Source organism: Herpailurus yagouaroundi, unplaced genomic scaffold (genome assembly GCF_014898765.1).
Source record: "Herpailurus yagouaroundi ecotype Mexico unplaced genomic scaffold, PumYag 160, whole genome shotgun sequence".
In the NCBI taxonomy this organism is placed as follows: domain Eukaryota; kingdom Metazoa; phylum Chordata; class Mammalia; order Carnivora; family Felidae; genus Herpailurus; species Herpailurus yagouaroundi.
This window is the reverse complement of record NW_024412401.1, coordinates 43,937,375-43,956,462: the sequence shown is the minus strand read 5'-3', so window position 1 is coordinate 43,956,462 and position 19,088 is coordinate 43,937,375. Positions and strand designations below refer to the sequence as shown.

General features: G+C 36.9%; 1 protein-coding gene and 1 long non-coding RNA gene across 12 annotated transcripts in view; one reads left to right on the top strand and one right to left on the bottom strand.

The window, feature by feature from the left end:
• CNTRL (centriolin) overlaps positions 1-19,088 on the bottom strand; it is an 84,970-nt gene that overhangs the window by 47,174 nt on the left and 18,708 nt on the right. For 4 of the 11 annotated variants that reach the window (XM_040482144.1, XM_040482149.1, XM_040482146.1 and 1 more), the window contains 8 exons: positions 18,534-18,720; positions 14,982-15,175; positions 9,776-9,832; positions 7,741-7,860; positions 6,959-7,187; positions 6,156-6,278; positions 5,505-5,614; positions 3,157-3,351 (listed from right to left, as the gene is read on the bottom strand). In XM_040482144.1, coding sequence (XP_040338078.1) covers positions 3,157-3,351; positions 5,505-5,614; positions 6,156-6,278; positions 6,959-7,187; positions 7,741-7,860; positions 9,776-9,832; positions 14,982-15,175; positions 18,534-18,720 — 1,215 coding nt within the window. Of the gene's footprint in view, positions 1-711; positions 732-769; positions 886-3,156; positions 3,352-5,504; positions 5,615-6,155; positions 6,279-6,958; positions 7,188-7,740; positions 7,861-9,775; positions 9,833-14,981; positions 15,176-18,533; positions 18,721-19,088 lie in introns of those variants that run through there. The other 7 variants (XM_040482151.1, XM_040482148.1, XM_040482147.1 and 4 more) reach the window with 7 other exon arrangements.
• Positions 1,034-10,625, top strand: LOC121034920 (uncharacterized). The gene is made up of 3 exons (XR_005792670.1): positions 1,034-1,140; positions 6,279-6,485; positions 6,990-10,625. It is a non-coding gene; the product is annotated as an uncharacterized LOC121034920 (long non-coding RNA).

Below are 19,088 nucleotides of genomic sequence, written 5' to 3'. Positions count from 1 at the left end.
GGAATCTCAGATGTACCAACGACTTGCCCAGGTCTTCCTTAGAGGCAACTGTTCATGTGGAGACAAAATAATTCTCCAGAGAACCTCTGCCCTCTCACTGACACCCTCAGGGCTCCGGTTTGCCCCCACGGGATCAGAGGAACAGAACAATAAACCAAGAGAACGTTAGCAGGAGAAAGAAGTGCATCACAGGCCGAAGAGCCAACTCCCAGGCTCTCATGGCTAATACCCATTTGATCATAAAAGAACATTTCTCAATTTTAGATGTCTGCTGCCACCAAAGCCAAGAAAGAAAAGTCTCTTCATTTTTAAGGAACAAGTGAATGAGAGCCTGGTCAGAAGGTTTTTGTTTGACTAATAGAAATTTGGTGGAATTTTTAAAACTTTTCTTTCTCTGCCCCCCTAACACTAATCTGAAATCTTTCTGGAAAGGTAAGTGCAGATAACAGCTTAAATTCTAAGTACATTTAGAATTTGTATGGCTCAAGAAAGAATTAAAACAAAAACAAAAACCTCCTGCATTCATGTCTCTCTTAATAAACCTTTAAAATTCACCATTAAAAATTCCACTGAAATCTCTTTACATGCAGGGCAAAAAACCCAAAAAAGCTCAATATGCCAATGATTTGCATTAAACACATGGGAGCAAAAGTAGATTCTGCGATTTTCACAACTGTGGCGCTCACAAGAGTTATAAAAACAGGAACTTACATCTCTGACTCCTCCTCCTTTCGAGTCTTTTGCACAGAGAGAGAGAAAAGGATCATACCTTAACTTAACATTTGTCCTGTTAGAACTGAGCCGTTGAGAACAGGGAAACTGTGGGCGGAACACTTTCTAAGGCTGTTTTCAAATTCACGTGTACTTCCCTCTCTGACAGCCACATTTTTGTCATCGGCTTGGAGTCTCAGTAACTTCCCAGGGCTTCAAACCACATTCTTGGCGGAGAGTGAGCGGCAGCCCAACCCATCCAATCACGAGCAGCCTCTGCGGGCAGGCCCCACCCTCCGTGCTTTAAATCACAACACAGGAAGCTTCCGAGGACCAATCACGCACAGCCTTTGCAACAGATTACTACAGGCTAATTCCCTACAGAGAACAGTCAGTCAGTTACCTTTCGCTTCCACAGGGCATTGCCAGGTAGGGAAGAACAACACAAATCTTCCTTTATTATGTTTGCTGCTGTGGTGTTTGTGCCTCTACCTATGAAGTTGTTGTTGTTGTTGTTGTTGTTGTTGTTGTTTTATAGCTAAAATGGGATTTGATTTTTAAATAGTACTTTTTCCTTTAGAAACCTAGTTAAAAGCTTTTGTTTGTTGATAACTTGCCTAGGTTTGGCTCTTAGCTAATTTTAAAAATAATTAATCCCTGTACACCTTTAGTTCCTTTGTGGGGAAAGGGTCATTGTAGTAGCAAAGCATGGGCTCAGCCTCTTCCTAAAAAGGTGATTTTAGGAAATCATTTCATCTTTTAAAATCACTTTCATCTTATGCAAAATTTTAAAAAATGTCTTCAACCATATGGACGCTGTGAGAAAGTTCCTCACCAGTATATGCAAAAAACCCCAGCCTAATGGAAAACATCATTGGCACTTAATATATTTGTTTTCCACCAATCGCAGACTGACATACTGTTTTCTAATCTCTCAAAAACTTTTATTTTTTAGAAAAATACTCTATCTGCTTAGATAATAAAACTCAAGTGGATAAAAGTCTATCCACACCTATAGAAAAGTATGCTGGGATCCCACTCCTGATTCCTTCCCTCTTGCTAAAATGTTTATATTTTGTAGAATGTGAGGAGCCTAAACCTAGCCAAGAAGGTGACTTTGTGCAAATCAGAAAAAAGACGCTCCCTCAGGGTGAACAAATTAAAAAGAGACATCCTCTGGTGCTTTGGCTAAAGCTGTAACCTTAAAAACTAAGTAGCTTTAATGATACCAAAAAGGAGCCTGGGTGGCTCAGTTGGTTGGGCATCTGACTCATGATTTTGGCTCAGGTCATGACCTCACATTTGTGGGTGCAAGCCCCATGTCAGACTTTGTGCTGCCAGTGCAGAGACTGCTTTGGATCCTCTCTCCCCCTCCCCTACTCTCTCTCTCTCAAAAATACATAAACTTAAAATATATATATTATTGACCATATGACATATTACTGGAAAATCTACAATTTTTTCGCATAAGGAAAATTCTTTAAAATAATTAAGTCCTCTTTTACTTTCAATTTTACTAGTCTTAGGCTTTTGTTAGAAAACACCTTATGTCTGTGAATGATAAGGTTACCTCTTCTCAAAATTATCTATGATATTTTATTAAAATGTTTAAAATGATAAATAACTTAACAAATATTGAAAGTAATTACAGTGTATTGTTCTTACCATGTCAAATTCTATGATATCTCTTAATCCAGAGATTTTAAACTTCCTTTAAAATATAACATTATTATTCAAAGCATACCAGTAAAATATGCAGGAAATTTTTTTTTACTTCCTTTTTTACCAATACTGGGCAAAATGTAAGCTATTACTAAGACTTCTCAAGACAGAGACAACTTAACTCCATCCTGCAGCCACCTGCCCACCTACGGCCACATAGGAGGACACACTCTAGAAAAATGTTTCCTTTTTTAAGGAAGAAACAAAACAATATGAAACAAATAGCTTTAGAATATTTGCATAAAGGATTAAAGAGGTAGAAAAAGGATTCTGGACCCTTTTCAGCTCTCCCATCTCACCACCTTGTTCTTAAGAAAATAAGGCAAGAAAAGAGAAAGGGTAAAGGTTTGGACAGCACCTTGCAGCAGGTTTCTCTTGATTTGAAATACAACGAAACTCAGTCACTTAAAAAAATAAGTACCATGCATCTATCATTCTATTAAAAGCTATCTCCTTCAAGCCTTAGGTTTTGTTTTCAACACAGTGATACACACACACACACACACACACACACACACACACACACACACACAGGTATAAAATACACAACCAGATATATATGACAGACACACACATCCATAAACATATATATCACTCAAATCTGTGCATCAAACTCAAAGACTTTCAGAAAGAACTCTGGGGCTAAAATGAAGAGACATAATTTCTAGATGGAATGATATTCTAGTCCCCATAAAACAAGCCAAAATCTCTCCATTTGCTTACATGTTTTGGGTCTCTGGAATCCAGGCTATCTAGGGCTATTTGCAGGTCCTTGATCTCATTCTGCTTTTCAGCAATTTCTTGCCTTTGCTTTTCCATCTGTGTTTCGAGATCCACAACTTCTTGGCGTAACTTATTGAGAAGTTGTATCCTACTACCCAACTGCTTGAAAAGAAGATCTTTCTCTGCTTCTGAAATCTAATCCCCCACACACCCCAAAACAGAATTAACAGAGGATAGCAACAGTGATTTACAAATTTAAAGACGATGATTTCTAAAATTCTAAAAGGTATTCTGTGCTCTACCAGTTTTTTAAATAAAAGTTAATGTATAAACATTGAAAAAAAAATAAAAAAAAATATTAAAAAAAAAAAAAACCCTCTCTCTCTGCCCCTCCCCCGTTCATGCTCTGTCTCTCTCTGTCCCAAAAATAAATAAACATTGAAAAAAAAATAAAAAAAATATTTAATAAATAAAAGTTAATGTAAAAGTCACCTAGGCATTCCATTCATCTTATACTTTTATGCTTATTACATGAGGAAAATCTCACTTTATAAAAGTTTATGAAAACTCATAATAGGTAAAAACGAAGTTGTCATTCAGTATAAGCAACTTGTAAATTATTAATAATAACCATAACATTAATGGTAGTTGACTTCGCCCTTACCCTTGTTACTAGCATGTCATCTAAATTAATAGTGTAATGAAAAATGTAGGCTTATATGTATTCATTTAAAATAATTTTTTTCAAGCACATTTTACAAGCATCCATGTATTTCAACATTATATACATTATTTACATCTATCAATCTATTTATATAAACTCTGGCCAACACTTATTATAAAACATTCTTTTTTAATTAGTAAGCTCCTTCTTGATGGCTCCCTTCACCTCAGGTCCCACTTCCAATGCATTTTGAAGTCTGATCAGTTCACTGCTACATTTTGCTGACAATCAGTGTGCATTCTCTCCGCATCCACCGTCACCCTCCTGGTCCAAACCATTGTCATCTCTTGCCTGTACTCAACAACAGCCCCCTGAGACATGGGACACATCCCCATTCTTTCCATTTCCCTCACCCCATTTTACTCTCATGCAGTAACCAGAGTGACCTCACAATAACACAAATAGAATTAGCCATTCTAACTTCCTAACGTCCTTCAAAAGCTTCCCATTCCATTACGAATAAAATCCAAACCCCTTACTACAGCCTGTGAAACCGGTTATTTACTCTTTACCCTCATCTTCCGGAACACTCTCCCTCACTCCACAGAGCAATCTCTAGTGTCAAGGTCTTTGTGCACACTCTCACTTCTGCCTGGAATACCTGACCCCCTAACTCTGCCTCGCTGGCTCCTTGTCATCCTTTGGGTTTCAGCCTAAATGTCACCTCCTCAGAGAGGCCTCTGTGGTCCTCACAATCTAAATTATATCTTTTTTACTGCCTTTCCTAATTTTCTATTTTTTTACTATAACACATTGTTTATATTATTTTTTTCCTTTTTTTTTTTTCTACTGTTCATTACCTATTTCCTATGCATGTGGGAGGGAAACATACCTGTTTTATTCATCACTCTGGGCCCAGCCCAGACAGGGACTAGCATATAGTAAGCTTCCAATAAACTTGAATCAATTTCTAGTTAGTATATGATTTTAAAATCACAATAGTGTATCTTTTAAAATAATCTACAATTTGAACTTCACATTCTTGCCTTACCTACTGTGGTATGAATGCAGTTACCATCATAATTTTGAAATACTGCTTTTTACAAGTTGCAAATAACTGAAACCTTTTACACACTGAAAAACTGTCAAAATACTTCCTTTTTAAGTTTCTCCCTGTGCAATCACATCATGGGTTTGAGCTGCTTACTTGTGCATGACAAACTTTCCGAGAGTGTATTAATTACTTCTTTTTGTTCACCATACTTTATATCATTGACATTTTTGCTGCTTGTGTTTGATAATGTTCATGTATAGTAGAGATGTCTTCTGACTCTTAACCTAGGTCCCAGGATCTTAAAGGTGGGTAGTGCTTAATCAGATTACAACAGATACAACAGGAAACAGCAACTTCCCTGGGTAAAGGAGACACTTTCCTATTGAACACGTATTTTTACATAAATTAGACGTCATTTACTTCTTCGTACTTTATAGAACACTAATAGGATGTGATCATGGGTGGAAGGAAAATGTAATTGGAAAATGCTAGAACCAAAGCTGACTCTGAAAATTGTTACACCATAATTAATTAGGCAACACTGATTTAAAATGTTTTACGTGGTTATGAAGGGAGAAAACCTTTAATATTTTGCATTTCCTCTTGCATTGCTACTTTGCGTTTACATACTTTTTTAAGCTGTATCGCTTCTTCCAGTTGTTTAAATTCCTCAGTAGCTCTTAAAATTTGTTGTTCTGCCTTTTCTATTTCATCATGTAGTTCTGATAGTCGAGTTTGCGCTGCAAATTTAAAAACCATGCAGACAGACACAAGAAAAATCTTGAATTCTCAAATTTCTATGAGATTTTTTTTCTTCACAATAACCACCTCCTCCCAATTAAATTGTCATTGTAGATCGCAGAAATTTAAAAAAAGTAATTTCTTATGACAGTTTTCCTCTCAGTTAATCTCTAGTTTCATCATAGGCTATAGAACTATAATTGATAATTTGTAAAATTCTTAACATTAAAGGGGCTTTACTTGCTATGTCCAATACTAAACTCTTTTGAGCAAATAAGGTTTTTATTGATAGATACTTCTTTGTCACTAAGTTATAATTAAGTTCAAGCTGTAACAAAAACCCTGTATTTGAGGTAATTACTTTATGATAGGGCTCAAAATCAAGAAATTCACCACTGAACACTCTTCCAGCTTGGGGTGGGGGTGATCTCCAGTCAATTACTCTCTACCTCAAACTTCTAATTTCTCTGTCTCCTTCCCTTCCTATAAAACTGCCTCCTATAAAACCATGAGCTCCTTGAAGCTAGTCTACACAAATATCTGATTTATTTCTGCTTTCCTCTTCCAGAACTTTGTACAGAGTGTATGAGATGGATATCTCAGGTCTCTCTTCTCCCCTCTCCAAGTCAGCCTCTCTACTGGCCTTTCCTGTTTTCCATTTAGCTACCAACCAAGGAAAGATGAGCTACTCCACTGGATTGTTAAAGAGCCCCACCATGGACCATAATTACTAAGGGGATGCATAAACTCAGTTCTGCTTTCTGCTTCCGTATCCATGAAGCCCACCGAGTAAGTGGAGTTTGCCATTAGCAGGGTCTCTAAGTACCCTTTTGGATTGACTTCTTCCTCTTTGTGACTTGCCAGGAAGTGGTAAGATCCTTTCAATCGGATGTTTGGGGACAGGTTAGGAAGAGTCAGAAGCTGGTCTTAGGCCCAAGCCTGAGGAGGGTGCACCGATCCAGCTTATCCAAAGTACTGCTTTAGGTTTTGGCTACATGTATAGTAATCAGTTAAGTGTACTTGCTACAATTATGACCAATTATTAGCCTTTGAGTGTGCAGCTCCAATGGTGAGAAGACCTGCTGGCCAGTCAAGATTTAAGCATTCTTGGATCCCCTGGACATACTGCCACCAAATTACTGTCAAGAACCCCATTCTTCAACGTAACAGGAATTATTAAAAAATAATTTGCTCCATGAATTACTACTTTTGTTTTAGGCTTTTCATGTAAACAACACTACAGTAACCTTCAGCATGATTACTCAAAAGAATTGTAAAACGAAATTCGCCTATATATCCAATCTTTTTACATTTTTAAAGAATTTAAAATAACTTTTGTTAACCTGCACTTATTTTTTTTTCTTTGTCTTCCAGTTGTATGTCCAGTGGCACATGGGCTCTCAAGTTCACGTGCTCATTTTTGAGTTGTTCCCCTTCATCTGGCTCCATCCTTACGATCTTTATGGTCTGGGCATTTGGAATAATGTAACTCTCTGTAGTGAACATATTTCTCTTATATCTGGATTTGCCAATGTAGGGACTTTCATCTGGGGTTTTATCAATTTCGACATACTAAAAGCAAAATAAGTAAAGATTTATGGTTTAATAAGTCACTTCTAAGCAGCCAGGTAAAAAATATATACTTTTTTTTTTTTTTAATCTTACCCTTAACATACCAAAAAAGAACTAAAACAAAAAATGGTCTCAAGGTATTCCTCTTCCCATCCCCAAAGAGTGGGTTTAGCTTGGTTGATTAAAGAACTGCCTACAGGTATGTGATTATTAGCATTGCTTAATCTCTCAAATCAGAAATTTCAGTGTTTTATTTTGGTTTCTTAGCTGATATGTAAGTAAAACCCCACCTAATAAATGGTAATAATTGACTTTTTTATGAAATTATATTACGATATTCATTGGAATCACAGATTCCCTTGGGGCTTTTTACCTTTTTTGGAGGCTGCTTTAACTTACTGAACCAAAAATTCACTGTTTCAAGCAAAATATGTTTACTCTGAAAGTGGAATGATTACTGATAAAGTCCTTTGAACATTTCTTTCCACCATCTGCCTCCCCCACTCCACTCCCTGCTGGCTTTAACTGTGGATTACTAAGAAGTTTAACTCACCTCTGATGGATAATAATTTAGTGGCTCAAATTTGGCATCAATTTTATAAAAGGCCAATTCCTGTTCCATCTCATACTGTTTTTGACACGCTCGCATTAGTTCCATGGTCTTCTGTTTTAGCTATTGGTCCAATTTGATATGAAACAACATACAGTGTCAGGAAGTTAGTATACAAGTATGATGGTATGGCAAGTTCTAATCATAGCTAATAATTAGATTGTTTTAAACCTCGCAGCAAATAGCAGAACACTCACAGCATTTTGTTTTCATTCTAAAGGATTATAAAGAATGCAATACAAAATTACCACTTCATAAGAGATCACATAAAAGACCTTTGAAGTTTATATGCTATTTCAGGGTATAAAGATTTAATGAATAAAGATTTAAAAACTCATCTAAATTTGCTTTATCCAAATGTGAAAATAATTCTGTATCAATTATTTTTATGTAATCTATTAAGTACCTGCTTCCAGACTTTCCAATAATTAACACTAATTTATTTAACTTACTCTACAATTTTAATAGCAGCTTCAAATTATGGATGGAAATGATATTTGGGATTAATTACAAAGGAATCAGAAGAAGGAGTGAGAAGGAGGAAATTAAGAGACTGGTTTTAATTGTTGTACTGTTGTTGCTGTAGTATCTCAGTGTTCTGAACATTATTCTTTGTAATAGAGGATAAAGGATGTAAATAATGTCAATCAGATCCCAATATGTAATATTACATTTTTAATAAAATAATTCTACTATAATTACAGTTTACTTATTCTTAGAAATTTTTAGAGCTAGAAGAAAAGAGATCATCCAATTTAATTCTCTGAAATATAAATAAAGAAATTGAGTCCTAGATTGGTGAGCTGACTTGTCAAAAGTTACACGAGATTAGTGGCAGATGCTACATATTTTATTAACTACCACTACGAGCCCCCTTTCTACTAAACCAATCCGGTGAGTTCATTTCAAAGGTCCGCTAAGTGATTTTTGTCTTTTTTATTTTTTGACAGGGTCTGATAGTAGTTACCAGACAAAAACATGCAGAAAAACTTCATTAATATAAAAATGCAAGCTGAAGAGAATAAGACGTAAACAGACAGGAACATTTTACAAGGCCCAGGAAATCAAAGTCGTGCAGGATTTAGCTTACAGTCATCTCCTGATTATCCATCAAAATGGAAGTAAGGCTAACTGGGGTAACAGGTAATCTTGATCAAGTACTCACTGTATGGGAGACACTGTGCTAAGCCTTTTTTACGTGTGCTGTCTCACTGAATCTTCACAACTACCCTATGAGATGATAAAGGCTGCACCAGGAGGCTAGATAACTTGCCCAATTGCACAACTTGTAGTGGAAGAGGCAGATTTCAATTCCAAGTCTCCTGGATTTCAAATTCAACACTCTGTCTGCTGCTGCAGGGTGTTCAGCTCATTACCCACATTGATGTTCTCACTGAATGCTCGCTCTTAAGTCCCTGAATCTCAAGAAGGCAACTCACAACCAACAGCATCAACTAATCTTGGGCTTCTCTTCCCAAAGAAAGATCATTGGCAGTAAGGCCCAAACAAAGGCAAATGTGACGGGATCCATGGACAATGTAGGGACTTGTCTCTGCAGGCAAATGATACATACTCTGTGCATCTTAAAATTACCTTTGTGTCTCTTATAGAGCTAGGCGTAGCATTTAGTAAGCATTCAATAAATGTCTGCTGAAGAAATGCATAAATGAGAGCAAATGAGGAGTCTAAGGACCTGGGAAGTAAGGTAGTTATGGTACGAGCTGTGGATAACCAAGAGTTGACTGCAGTTAACATATTTACCAATAAGAAAAATGATACAAATTCTTTCCTTCACAAATTCAGTCCTATGTAAACACCAATTAAAAAAATTACACACACACACATACACACACACACAAGCACATTTCTTGAGAAGGCAAGCCAGATTCAACACTTAAAATGTACATAAGCATATTAATACAAGGTATCATGCAAACCATGAAAAACACAGTGTGCAATTCATCCCTGAAGGAACTACCTTTAAGGAAGAATAAAGAATCGGCAGAAAATGCTCTGCAAGAAACCAAGACAAGGGCTAAAAGGAGAAAAAAGCAGACAGAGACCATCACCTGGAGAACTTTAGGGAGTTAAGCTGTAGTTAAATAGAAGCTGCTCTTTACTGAAAACTTACCTTAGGAACATAATGTTATTAGAACCTGCACCATTCTTATATGGACACATTTTACCATCATTCTGACTAGGTTACAGATGTACCATCTTCCATTACCTATTAATTCAACTCAAATTATTTTCACCTGTATTACCTTACTTGGTCCTCACGACTCTGTGAGGCTGGCAGGACTTGCAAAAAGACAAAGAGTAATATTAACATTAAAGTTAATTAAAGTTAATATTTGTTGGTGGCAGGAGAAGGGGACTATTATAGTTTAAATGGCACCAGAAGTTTTACTTCATTGTCACCACATTTCTTTTATAGGCTAATTGACCGGCTACCTGAAGAATTACTTTATGAAACTGGAAAGCATTATACAACTAAAGAAAATATTATCACCAACTAGTCTGCAGAAGATAATAGAAAGTGTGTTTCAAAAGTAGGCTCTTAGAATAAGATCCAGAATTCTTTTTGTAGCATAGTATAGTCTTTTGGAATAATGAAAGAAGAACAGGCAAATACATATGCAATACTCAACTCTCCAACAGCTAAACAAAAGTGAAATTAAAGCAATGAGATTCTACTTTTTTCCTATCCTATTTACACGTTCAAAATAATAATATCAAGTGGGGAATTGGGCTCTTTCACTCACTGCTGTAGAAGTATAAAGCTGTTATAAGCTTTTAATGTTTACTAAAATTTAAGATGCAAATTACACAGTAATTCCACTTGTGATTTCTTTTAATTTTTTTAAAATTAAAGAAAGAGAGAGAATGAGTGGGGGAGATGGGCAGAGGGAGAAAGAGAGAGAATCTCAGGCACACTTCACGGTCCGTGTGGAGCCCAATGCTGTGCTTGATCCCACAACCCTGGGATCATGATCTGAACCAAAATCAAGAGCCAGATGTTCAACCAACTGAGCCACCTAGGTGCCCCTAAATTTTTTCTTGAACTCATAACCCCAGGACTCAGAGTCACATGCTCTACCAACTGAGCCAGTCAAATGCCCCAACTTGTAGTGATTTATACTAAGGAATTACTATTATGAATGCATAGGAATATACACACATGGATTTTTCTCTGTATTATTGTTTCTAATAAAAAAGTGGAAGCAATCTAAATATTCATCAATAAGAGTAGGTTAAATTATGGAGTACCCATATAATGGAACACAATACAGACTTTGAAAAAATAGATTTGTGTGTACGTGTGTATGCACATGTGGGTATGTTTTTTAACTTGGAGAGCTATGATATACATTGTTTTGTAAAGAATAAGATGCATAATCAAAAATACAGGAAGCTTCTTTTTTATCACACAATATTTAGAGGTACATATATTCAATTACATATACATTACATAATATTTTATAAGCATAGAAAACAAAAAGAATATATATTAACATCCAGGGAATAGGGAAGAGAAAGAGTGAAACCTTCATTGTCTACTGCATACATTTGTGTTGTCAAAATTTGTTATGATAAATATATAATAACTTTGTATGTAAATATGTTTTTAAATGATTAATGGTAAAAATAACATCATAAGAGCAATGTCTTCTAGCCAAAAATAGTGAACAAAAGCCCAGCAAAAACTGTTGACAAATAACAAAACATTTATTCACAGCAAAACATAAAAAAGATCAGTAACTCAGGAAAATTTATTAAATGTTCATAAATATCAAGTCAAAGTCATACCATAGTAAATATTGTTTTTTATATATGTATTTTATTTTTAAGGTTTATTTTTTATTTTTAAGTAGGCTACATGCGCAACGTGGGGCTTGAACTCATGAACTCAAGATCAAGAGTCATGTGCTCTATTGACTGAGCCAGGCAGGCGCCCCTATATTTGTTTTTTGTTTTTAAGTTTATTTATTTATTTTGAGAAAGAGAGAGAGTGTATGTGTGCATGCTAATGGGAGAGTGGCAGAGAAAGAGGGAGAGAGAATCCCACGCAGGCTCCTTGCTGTCAGCATAGAGCCCAAAACAGGGCTTGAACTCACAAACCGTGAGATGATGAAATCAAGAGTCAGACACAACTGACTGAGAGACCCAGGTGCCCTATATTTGTATTTTTTTTTTAATTTTTTTAACATTTATCTTTATTTTTAAGACAGAGAAAGACAGAGCATGAGTGGGGGAGAGGCAGACAGAGAGGGAGACACAGAATCGGAAGCAGGCTCCAGGCTCTGAGCTGTCAGCACACAGCCCGACGCGAGGCTCAAACTCATCAACTGAGAGATCGTGACCTGAGCTGAAATCGGACACTCAACCAACTGAGCCACCCAGGCGCCCCCCTATATTTGCATTTTAAATACAAATGCTAAGTGGTGGCCCAAAGAGTGCACTGCTAAAATAAAACTGATCGTCACAAAAATTTCCAATGATTAGTTTAGGCATCGATCCACTCTATTATGAAATAGCAACAGATAGGTGTATAGTATAAAATTACTGGTAATTATCAGATTACTAATATCACATATGTCTCTCATGATGTCCTCCTGGTATATATCATCTTTTCTTTTTTTCTTTTTTAATATTTTTCTAAAGTAATCTCTACACCCAGCATGGGGCTCAAACTCATAACCCCAAAATCAAGAATCACATGCTCTTCTGAATGAGTCAGCCAGGTGCCCCTGTATTATCTTTTTTCTCAGGCAAAGAAGAGCTCAAGAAGGAGGTAGTAAAGTATTCAGATTTCAAGAAATAATTTCCATCTCTACACAGAGGAGGAAACACTTTTCTTACTAAAAACTTTAAGTGCGTAAGCAGAATTCTTGTCAACAAATCAAGTCATTCAAGCCAGCATGCCAATCTTGAAAGGGGGGTGGTGCAAGAAAAAGATAAATGTATCAAGGATTCTACTAGTTATATGAGAAATCAAATACTCTAAGTTATAAACAGAGCAGAAAAAAGAATGGTCAAAAGAAAAAAAAAGCAATAGCTATTTTTTTATAGAATCAAATTATCTGGGTTGAAAAAGCCTTTAAAGGTCATGTACTCTGGGGTGCCTGGGTGGCTCAGTCGGTTAAGCGACCAACTCTTGAGTTCAGCTTAGGTCATGAACTTATGATCAGAAGGTGCCAGACCCAGAGACTTCAGAGGCCTTGAGTCCATGTTCCGTGAAGAATGGCCAAAGCAACAGGGGTGTCCAAGCTGGAGAAGAGGAGATCTAGTGAGCGATGAAAATTATCTTCGAGAGTCAGAGGACTGTTTTATGGAAGAGGGACTAAAGTTACTGACGCAGGTGCCAGAGAAAAATTTAAGAAATGGCAAATAGAATTATAAGAAAACAGTTTTTCATCTGGTAATAAAGAAGAAATTTCTAATAGCTGTCCTGAGATAAAATGTGGTAACTCTGGAATGTGATTGCTATCTCTAAAACAGGCATATATGCTTAGGTTTTAGAGAAAAGAGAAAAAACATTAGATAGGGAGATGGACTAAATGACCTTTATTTTTTTGTTGGTTTTTGTTTGTTTGTTTAAAGTTTATTTTGAGAGAGAGAGAGTTGGGGAGGGGCCGAGAGAGAATCCTAAGCAGGCTCCACCCTTGGCCAGAGCCCAATGCAAGGCTTGATCTCATGAACCGTGAGATCATGACCTGAGCCGAATCAAGAGTTGGACTCTCAACTGACTGAGCCACCCAGGTGCCCTATAAGGCTGTCTAAATCTAATCTGTCTAAATCTCTTTTAAAATATCTTTTATTCCTGTTTCAACCATAAAGCCAAATTATATACAATTTAAACATTATGTACATAGATGTACATAAATGGCAATTGGAAAGTGCTTTAAAATTCCGCCCCCCAGAATGTCAAGAGTTACCATTTTTCCCTATATATACTTGTACCATCATACATACTACTTATATAGCATCATACTTGATCTACTCTTTCACAGCCTGCTTTTTCCACGTAGCAATATGTATTAGACATACTTCCATATCAGGACATACAGCCCTACCTCATTTTAGCAACACGAGTATTCTACCAGATGCATATCCACTGAGGAACAGGTTAGCTATTTTCAATAGTTTACTTATATAAACAATATTGTAGCAAATGTCCACGTGTGTGTGTGTGTGTGTGTGTGTGTGTGTGTGTGTATAGGTACATATATAATATCTTCATACATTCTTGCTACCATTTCTACAAAATGCATTAGAAATGTGTATTATATGTAAAACTATTATATGTAACATTTCCAATATGTAGAACATAGGCACGTCCATTTAAATTTGGATAATTTTGTCAATTTGCCTTTTTTTAATTAATTAATTATTTATTTATTTTTCAGTCTCCTGGTTTTATTTATTTATTTTTATTATGAAATTTATTGTCAAATTGGTCTCCATACAACACCCAGTGCTCATCCCAACAGGTGCCCTCAATACCCATCACCCACCCCCCATAAACCCTCAGTTTGTTCTCAGTTTTTAGGAGTCTCTTATGTTTTGGTTCCCTCCCTCTCTAACCATTTTTTTTCTTCCCCTCCCCCATGGTCTTCTGTTAAGTTTCTCAGGATCCACATAGAGTAAATGTTTATTTACTCTTGAGAGAGAGAGAGAGAGAGAGAGAGAGCGAGCACAAGCAGGGGAGGGGCAGAGAGAGAGGGAGACACAGAATCTGAAGCAGGCTCCAGGCTTTGACCTGTCAGCACAGAGCCCATCTGAAGTCTGAGCTGAAGTCAGACGCTTAACTGACTGAGCCACTCAGGCGTCCCTGTCAATTTGAAAAGTTTTTGCCAATGTATAGTCTCACCAACAATGTTGTTGTTGAAAACAAAATACATACATCTAGGGGCAGTCTGACTCCTCATAGTGGGGGGCTTCACCGTCCTCCTGTTTTGGATACCAGCTTCACATAATGCAGCCCAAGATAGTATTCGTCTTTTGTGGAGCCATTTCACACAGTACACAGTTACCTACAACTTGTAAGACCTTTTGCACAAATTTCTGTTAAACCACACCTTCCCCATTTTATGTCCAAGAAGTTTTGTTTTTAGACCCAAGGACAAAGAATTCTCTATCTCAAAAGAACATAGTCAAAGCAATGTAAAACACGGGCTTACCAATTCATTTTTCGTGTTTAGGTTACTCTCCAGCTCCTCATAGCTCTGTTTTTGTAACATGGCCTCCTCTTTCAGTGATTTGTTCAATTTATCTTGACTTTTAATTTCCTCAAGGAACCTTGTCTGTGCGCTCCGAAGCTCTTCAGTTTCCGTTGTCTTCTTTTCCAGGTCTCTTTCCAGTCTCTCTACCTCTTCTGCCAACACAAATGTAATAGTTTATTGAGCATTATATTTTCTACTTGAATAAAGGTAAGACTATCTCTCAAATAATAGCAAAAGAAGTCTTACAACAGTATAGGTACAATTCTACTTTGAAAACTATTCACTATGGTTTTGGGGGAAAAAAGACTATCTTGAGCTAGAAAGTGATTTATACTAAGTGATTTATACTAAGAGGTAAGAAGGCATTATCATTTGGATAACAATTTTAAAAGGTAACACTTTACTTCCAAGTATTTCATTCAATTAGTATGTTGGTAAATGAGGGTTTTTTCCAGGTCTCCTACTAAAATACATGCAATACTTTATTTCATATTCGTAAGCATGTTTGTAAAATACTGTGTGATCTTAAAAATCATTCAAAGGCTTCCAACTATGCTTAGAATAGGATCCAAAACGCTTACATGAAGAACTGACAAAGCTCTTCATGATTTGGTCCCAAAGTCCCTCTCCAGCCTCATTGTCAAGTCCACCCCACTGTAGCCTTTCTGAAGTGACTCTACTCCTTCATATTTGTGATGGCTCTTCTTACCTGCGGGCTTTTATTCACACCTCTGCCTGGAACTTTCTTCCTCTATCTCCTACTGGCTTATTTTGTATCCTCTAGGTCTCGATTTTGGAAAATGTTTTGAGAAGCCTGCTCTGACTCGATCCTGTCCCCAGGTGTGATGTTTCCTAGGTATGCTCTTAGGTTACCCTGCATCTGTGCTGTGGCCTTCATCACCAATGAGTTGTAAGATGTGATCAAATAGCTAGGCTGTCGGCCTTTCCCACTAAACCTTTGTAAAAGCAGAAACTGCATGTGTCTGGTTCACTACTGGATCCCAAAAGCCTTAAAGGCTCCTAATTAATATTCAAAGTCATGTTCATAAGTAATTTAAACATTTGCCCGAAAACTGTATTTATATGATGACTTTCCTTTGCATTATTTATATTTTCAATGATTCCAAAACATAAACTCCAGGGTAACAAATATGGAGTTAAAATAAAATAAATAAAAATGTGTCCTATTTCGCAAGCATGAGATCAAACCATATGAAACTGCTGTTTTCGTAAGTCAAAATGGACTAACATCAATTTCAAATGACAGAACATAGACTCATTTCCTAATGCTCTGACATAACGATTTCATACCCTTCTCTTTCTTTTCAAGACTCCCATACTCCTTTCATTTTCTTTCTCAGCTGATGACCTCATATTCCACTGAGAAAACTTAGACCCCACCCCCCAGGAACTTTCTCATTTTCCTACCACCAAAGAAATAAAACTACCCACAACTGCACACATCTTTGCTCCCTTCTGATTATGTGTCTCTCTTATCAAGAGACAATCTTTCCTCTTTTTCTCTGATCCCATCTTGGGCTGTAAGAATTGAGCCATGATTGTCTCTCCACTCCACTCCTGAATATTCTCTTTCTTTCTTTGGTTACTGCATTCAGTTCTGCCCATTTCCTGGTCTGGAAGCTATAAGTGAATAAATATATGTATGTGTGTATATATATATATATATGTATGTGTGTGTGTATATATATATATACACACATATATATATACATACATATATTTTCTTAACTGAAAAATTTAAATTTAAATGATTTAAAAAATCATTTATTAGGTACTAGGAGAGAGAAATTATGGGAGAAAATTTCAAATATTCACCCAAATGTCTCCCTTCCATTCACTCTTGGATCTATATAATCTAGCATTTTTCCAACCACTCCTTATATGTTGCCCATCTAAAGCACTTCTCTGTGCTCATCTTATTTTCTCTTTATGTCTTAGCAACATTCAACGTAGCTGACCACTTCCTCTCATGAAATCTTGGGGTTTTGCAACCCACTACTTCCTGGGTTTCTCCTTACCTTGTTGGCCTCTCTTAGTCTTCTTAGTGGCTCACCTTCTTGCTCCTCTCAACGCCTGTCTGAGTGAGCCAATCAATTCCAGTGGGATTAAATTCTGTTATGCTGACAAACAATTATCTCTAGGACAGATCTCTTTGAACTTCAGACGCACATTTCCAACCTTCTTCTTGGTTGTCTCATAGCCATTCAAAACTCAGCATTCTGAATTCTCTCTTTTTTATGTACAATATCACCAATCGAATCACTTACTTAAGCCAGAAGCCTGGGAAATATCCAGTTCATTAGAAAATGTTGCTAATTCTACCTCCAAAACTGATCTGTCTATTCCACATCCACCACCTAAATACAAGCCACCATTTCTAGCCTAGAATACCATAATAGCCTCTGAACAAGTCCTTTTATCTCCATTTACCTTGTTCTAAATCAATCTCCATCTTGCATTAAAAATCATCTTTAAAAAAAATTTTAGTTCCAGTATTTTTTTTTTAATGTTTATTTATTTTTGAGAATGAGAGAGAGAAAGCAAGCATGAGCAGGGGAGGGGCAGGGAGAGAGGAGGACAGAGGATCTGAAGCAGGATCTGCGCTAACAGCACAGAGCCCGATGCGGGACTCGAACTCACGAACCCTGAGACCATGACCTGAGCCGAAGTCAGATGCTCAACCAACTGAGCCACCCAGGCGCCCATCCAGTATTCTTAACATACAGTGTTATATTAGTTTCAGGTATATAATACAGTGATTCAACAATTCTACACATTACTCAGTGCTCTCATCATGCTAAGTGTACTCTAAAAATAATCATTAATATATAAACTGGATTGTGTCCCACTGCTGCCTAAAAATTCTCAATTGCTTCCCATTGCCCCTGAAACAAAATCCAAGCCCCAAGGCCCTGTGTCATCTCATGCCTCCCCCCATCTCTCCCAACTTTTGCTTGAGCGACTCTGCAGTCGTCTTGATCTTCCAGTTCCTTAATTTACCAGGGTCTTTCCAGCCTGAGAGTGCAAGCAAGCTGTCCCTCTCCTTGAATGCCTTTGTTTACATGGCTAATCCTCTCCTGCCTCTGCCTTCTGCTTACAGGTCACTTCCTCAGAGAGCCATACCTTTACATCACTTTACCCAAAAGCATGTCCTCCTCTGTTATTTTACCTGAGTTTGCTTGCTTTTTGTCTGTCTTTTCCACTACAACACAAGCTGCCTGAAGGCCAGTACCAATATCTTGTTCACCATTGTATCCTCGGTGCCGGACACAGTGCCTGGCTCACAGTACGTGCTCAATGAATATTTGCCAAGTCTTAATAATGTTAATGTACAATTGTTGTATAATGATGTCAATTGATTTATGATGCATTTTCCACGCAAATTGTAATAGCATTATAAAGTTCATACATCAATATATTTTTCTGGATAACTCCTGCAAATAAATTCCTCCCCCACCCAAATTTAGTTTTTTTAAAATGTCACCTTACCTAAACTGAATCTCTCAAAAGCTTCCTGTCTGTCCTGAGTAGTTACTGGCTGACCTTCCAGACTTTCTAATGAGCGAAGGTGAAAAATGGTAAACTGGATGTAATGAGGAAGGGCCACAACTGGATTTTCAAGTAGGATCAGAGAAGTCAAATCTTGTAGTGGTTTCAACTTGCTTACATCTTGGAGCTGAAATGATATATAACATTAGTATTAGTGTAAGTCAATTTTAAAATAAAAACATACCCAAGGAAGTAAGAAATCAAGAAAATTGCTATCAGCATGGCAAGGAACCCATGGTCCTATGCATAGAACCCATTATCCAAAACTGGTGTGAGGGGAGGAACAGAAAGGGAGTATCTGAGTATCTAGAGTATATCAGAGGAGTATTAGGCATTTTCCATATACCATTTCATTCATGATTCCTCACACTAACCTATGATATAAACACCACCTTAATTCTGGAGATGAAGAAACTGAGGTTCAAAGAAGTTAAATAACTTGCCCAAAGCTCAGAGCTTACAAATGAACAAAACAGGATCTGAATTCCAGTCTGT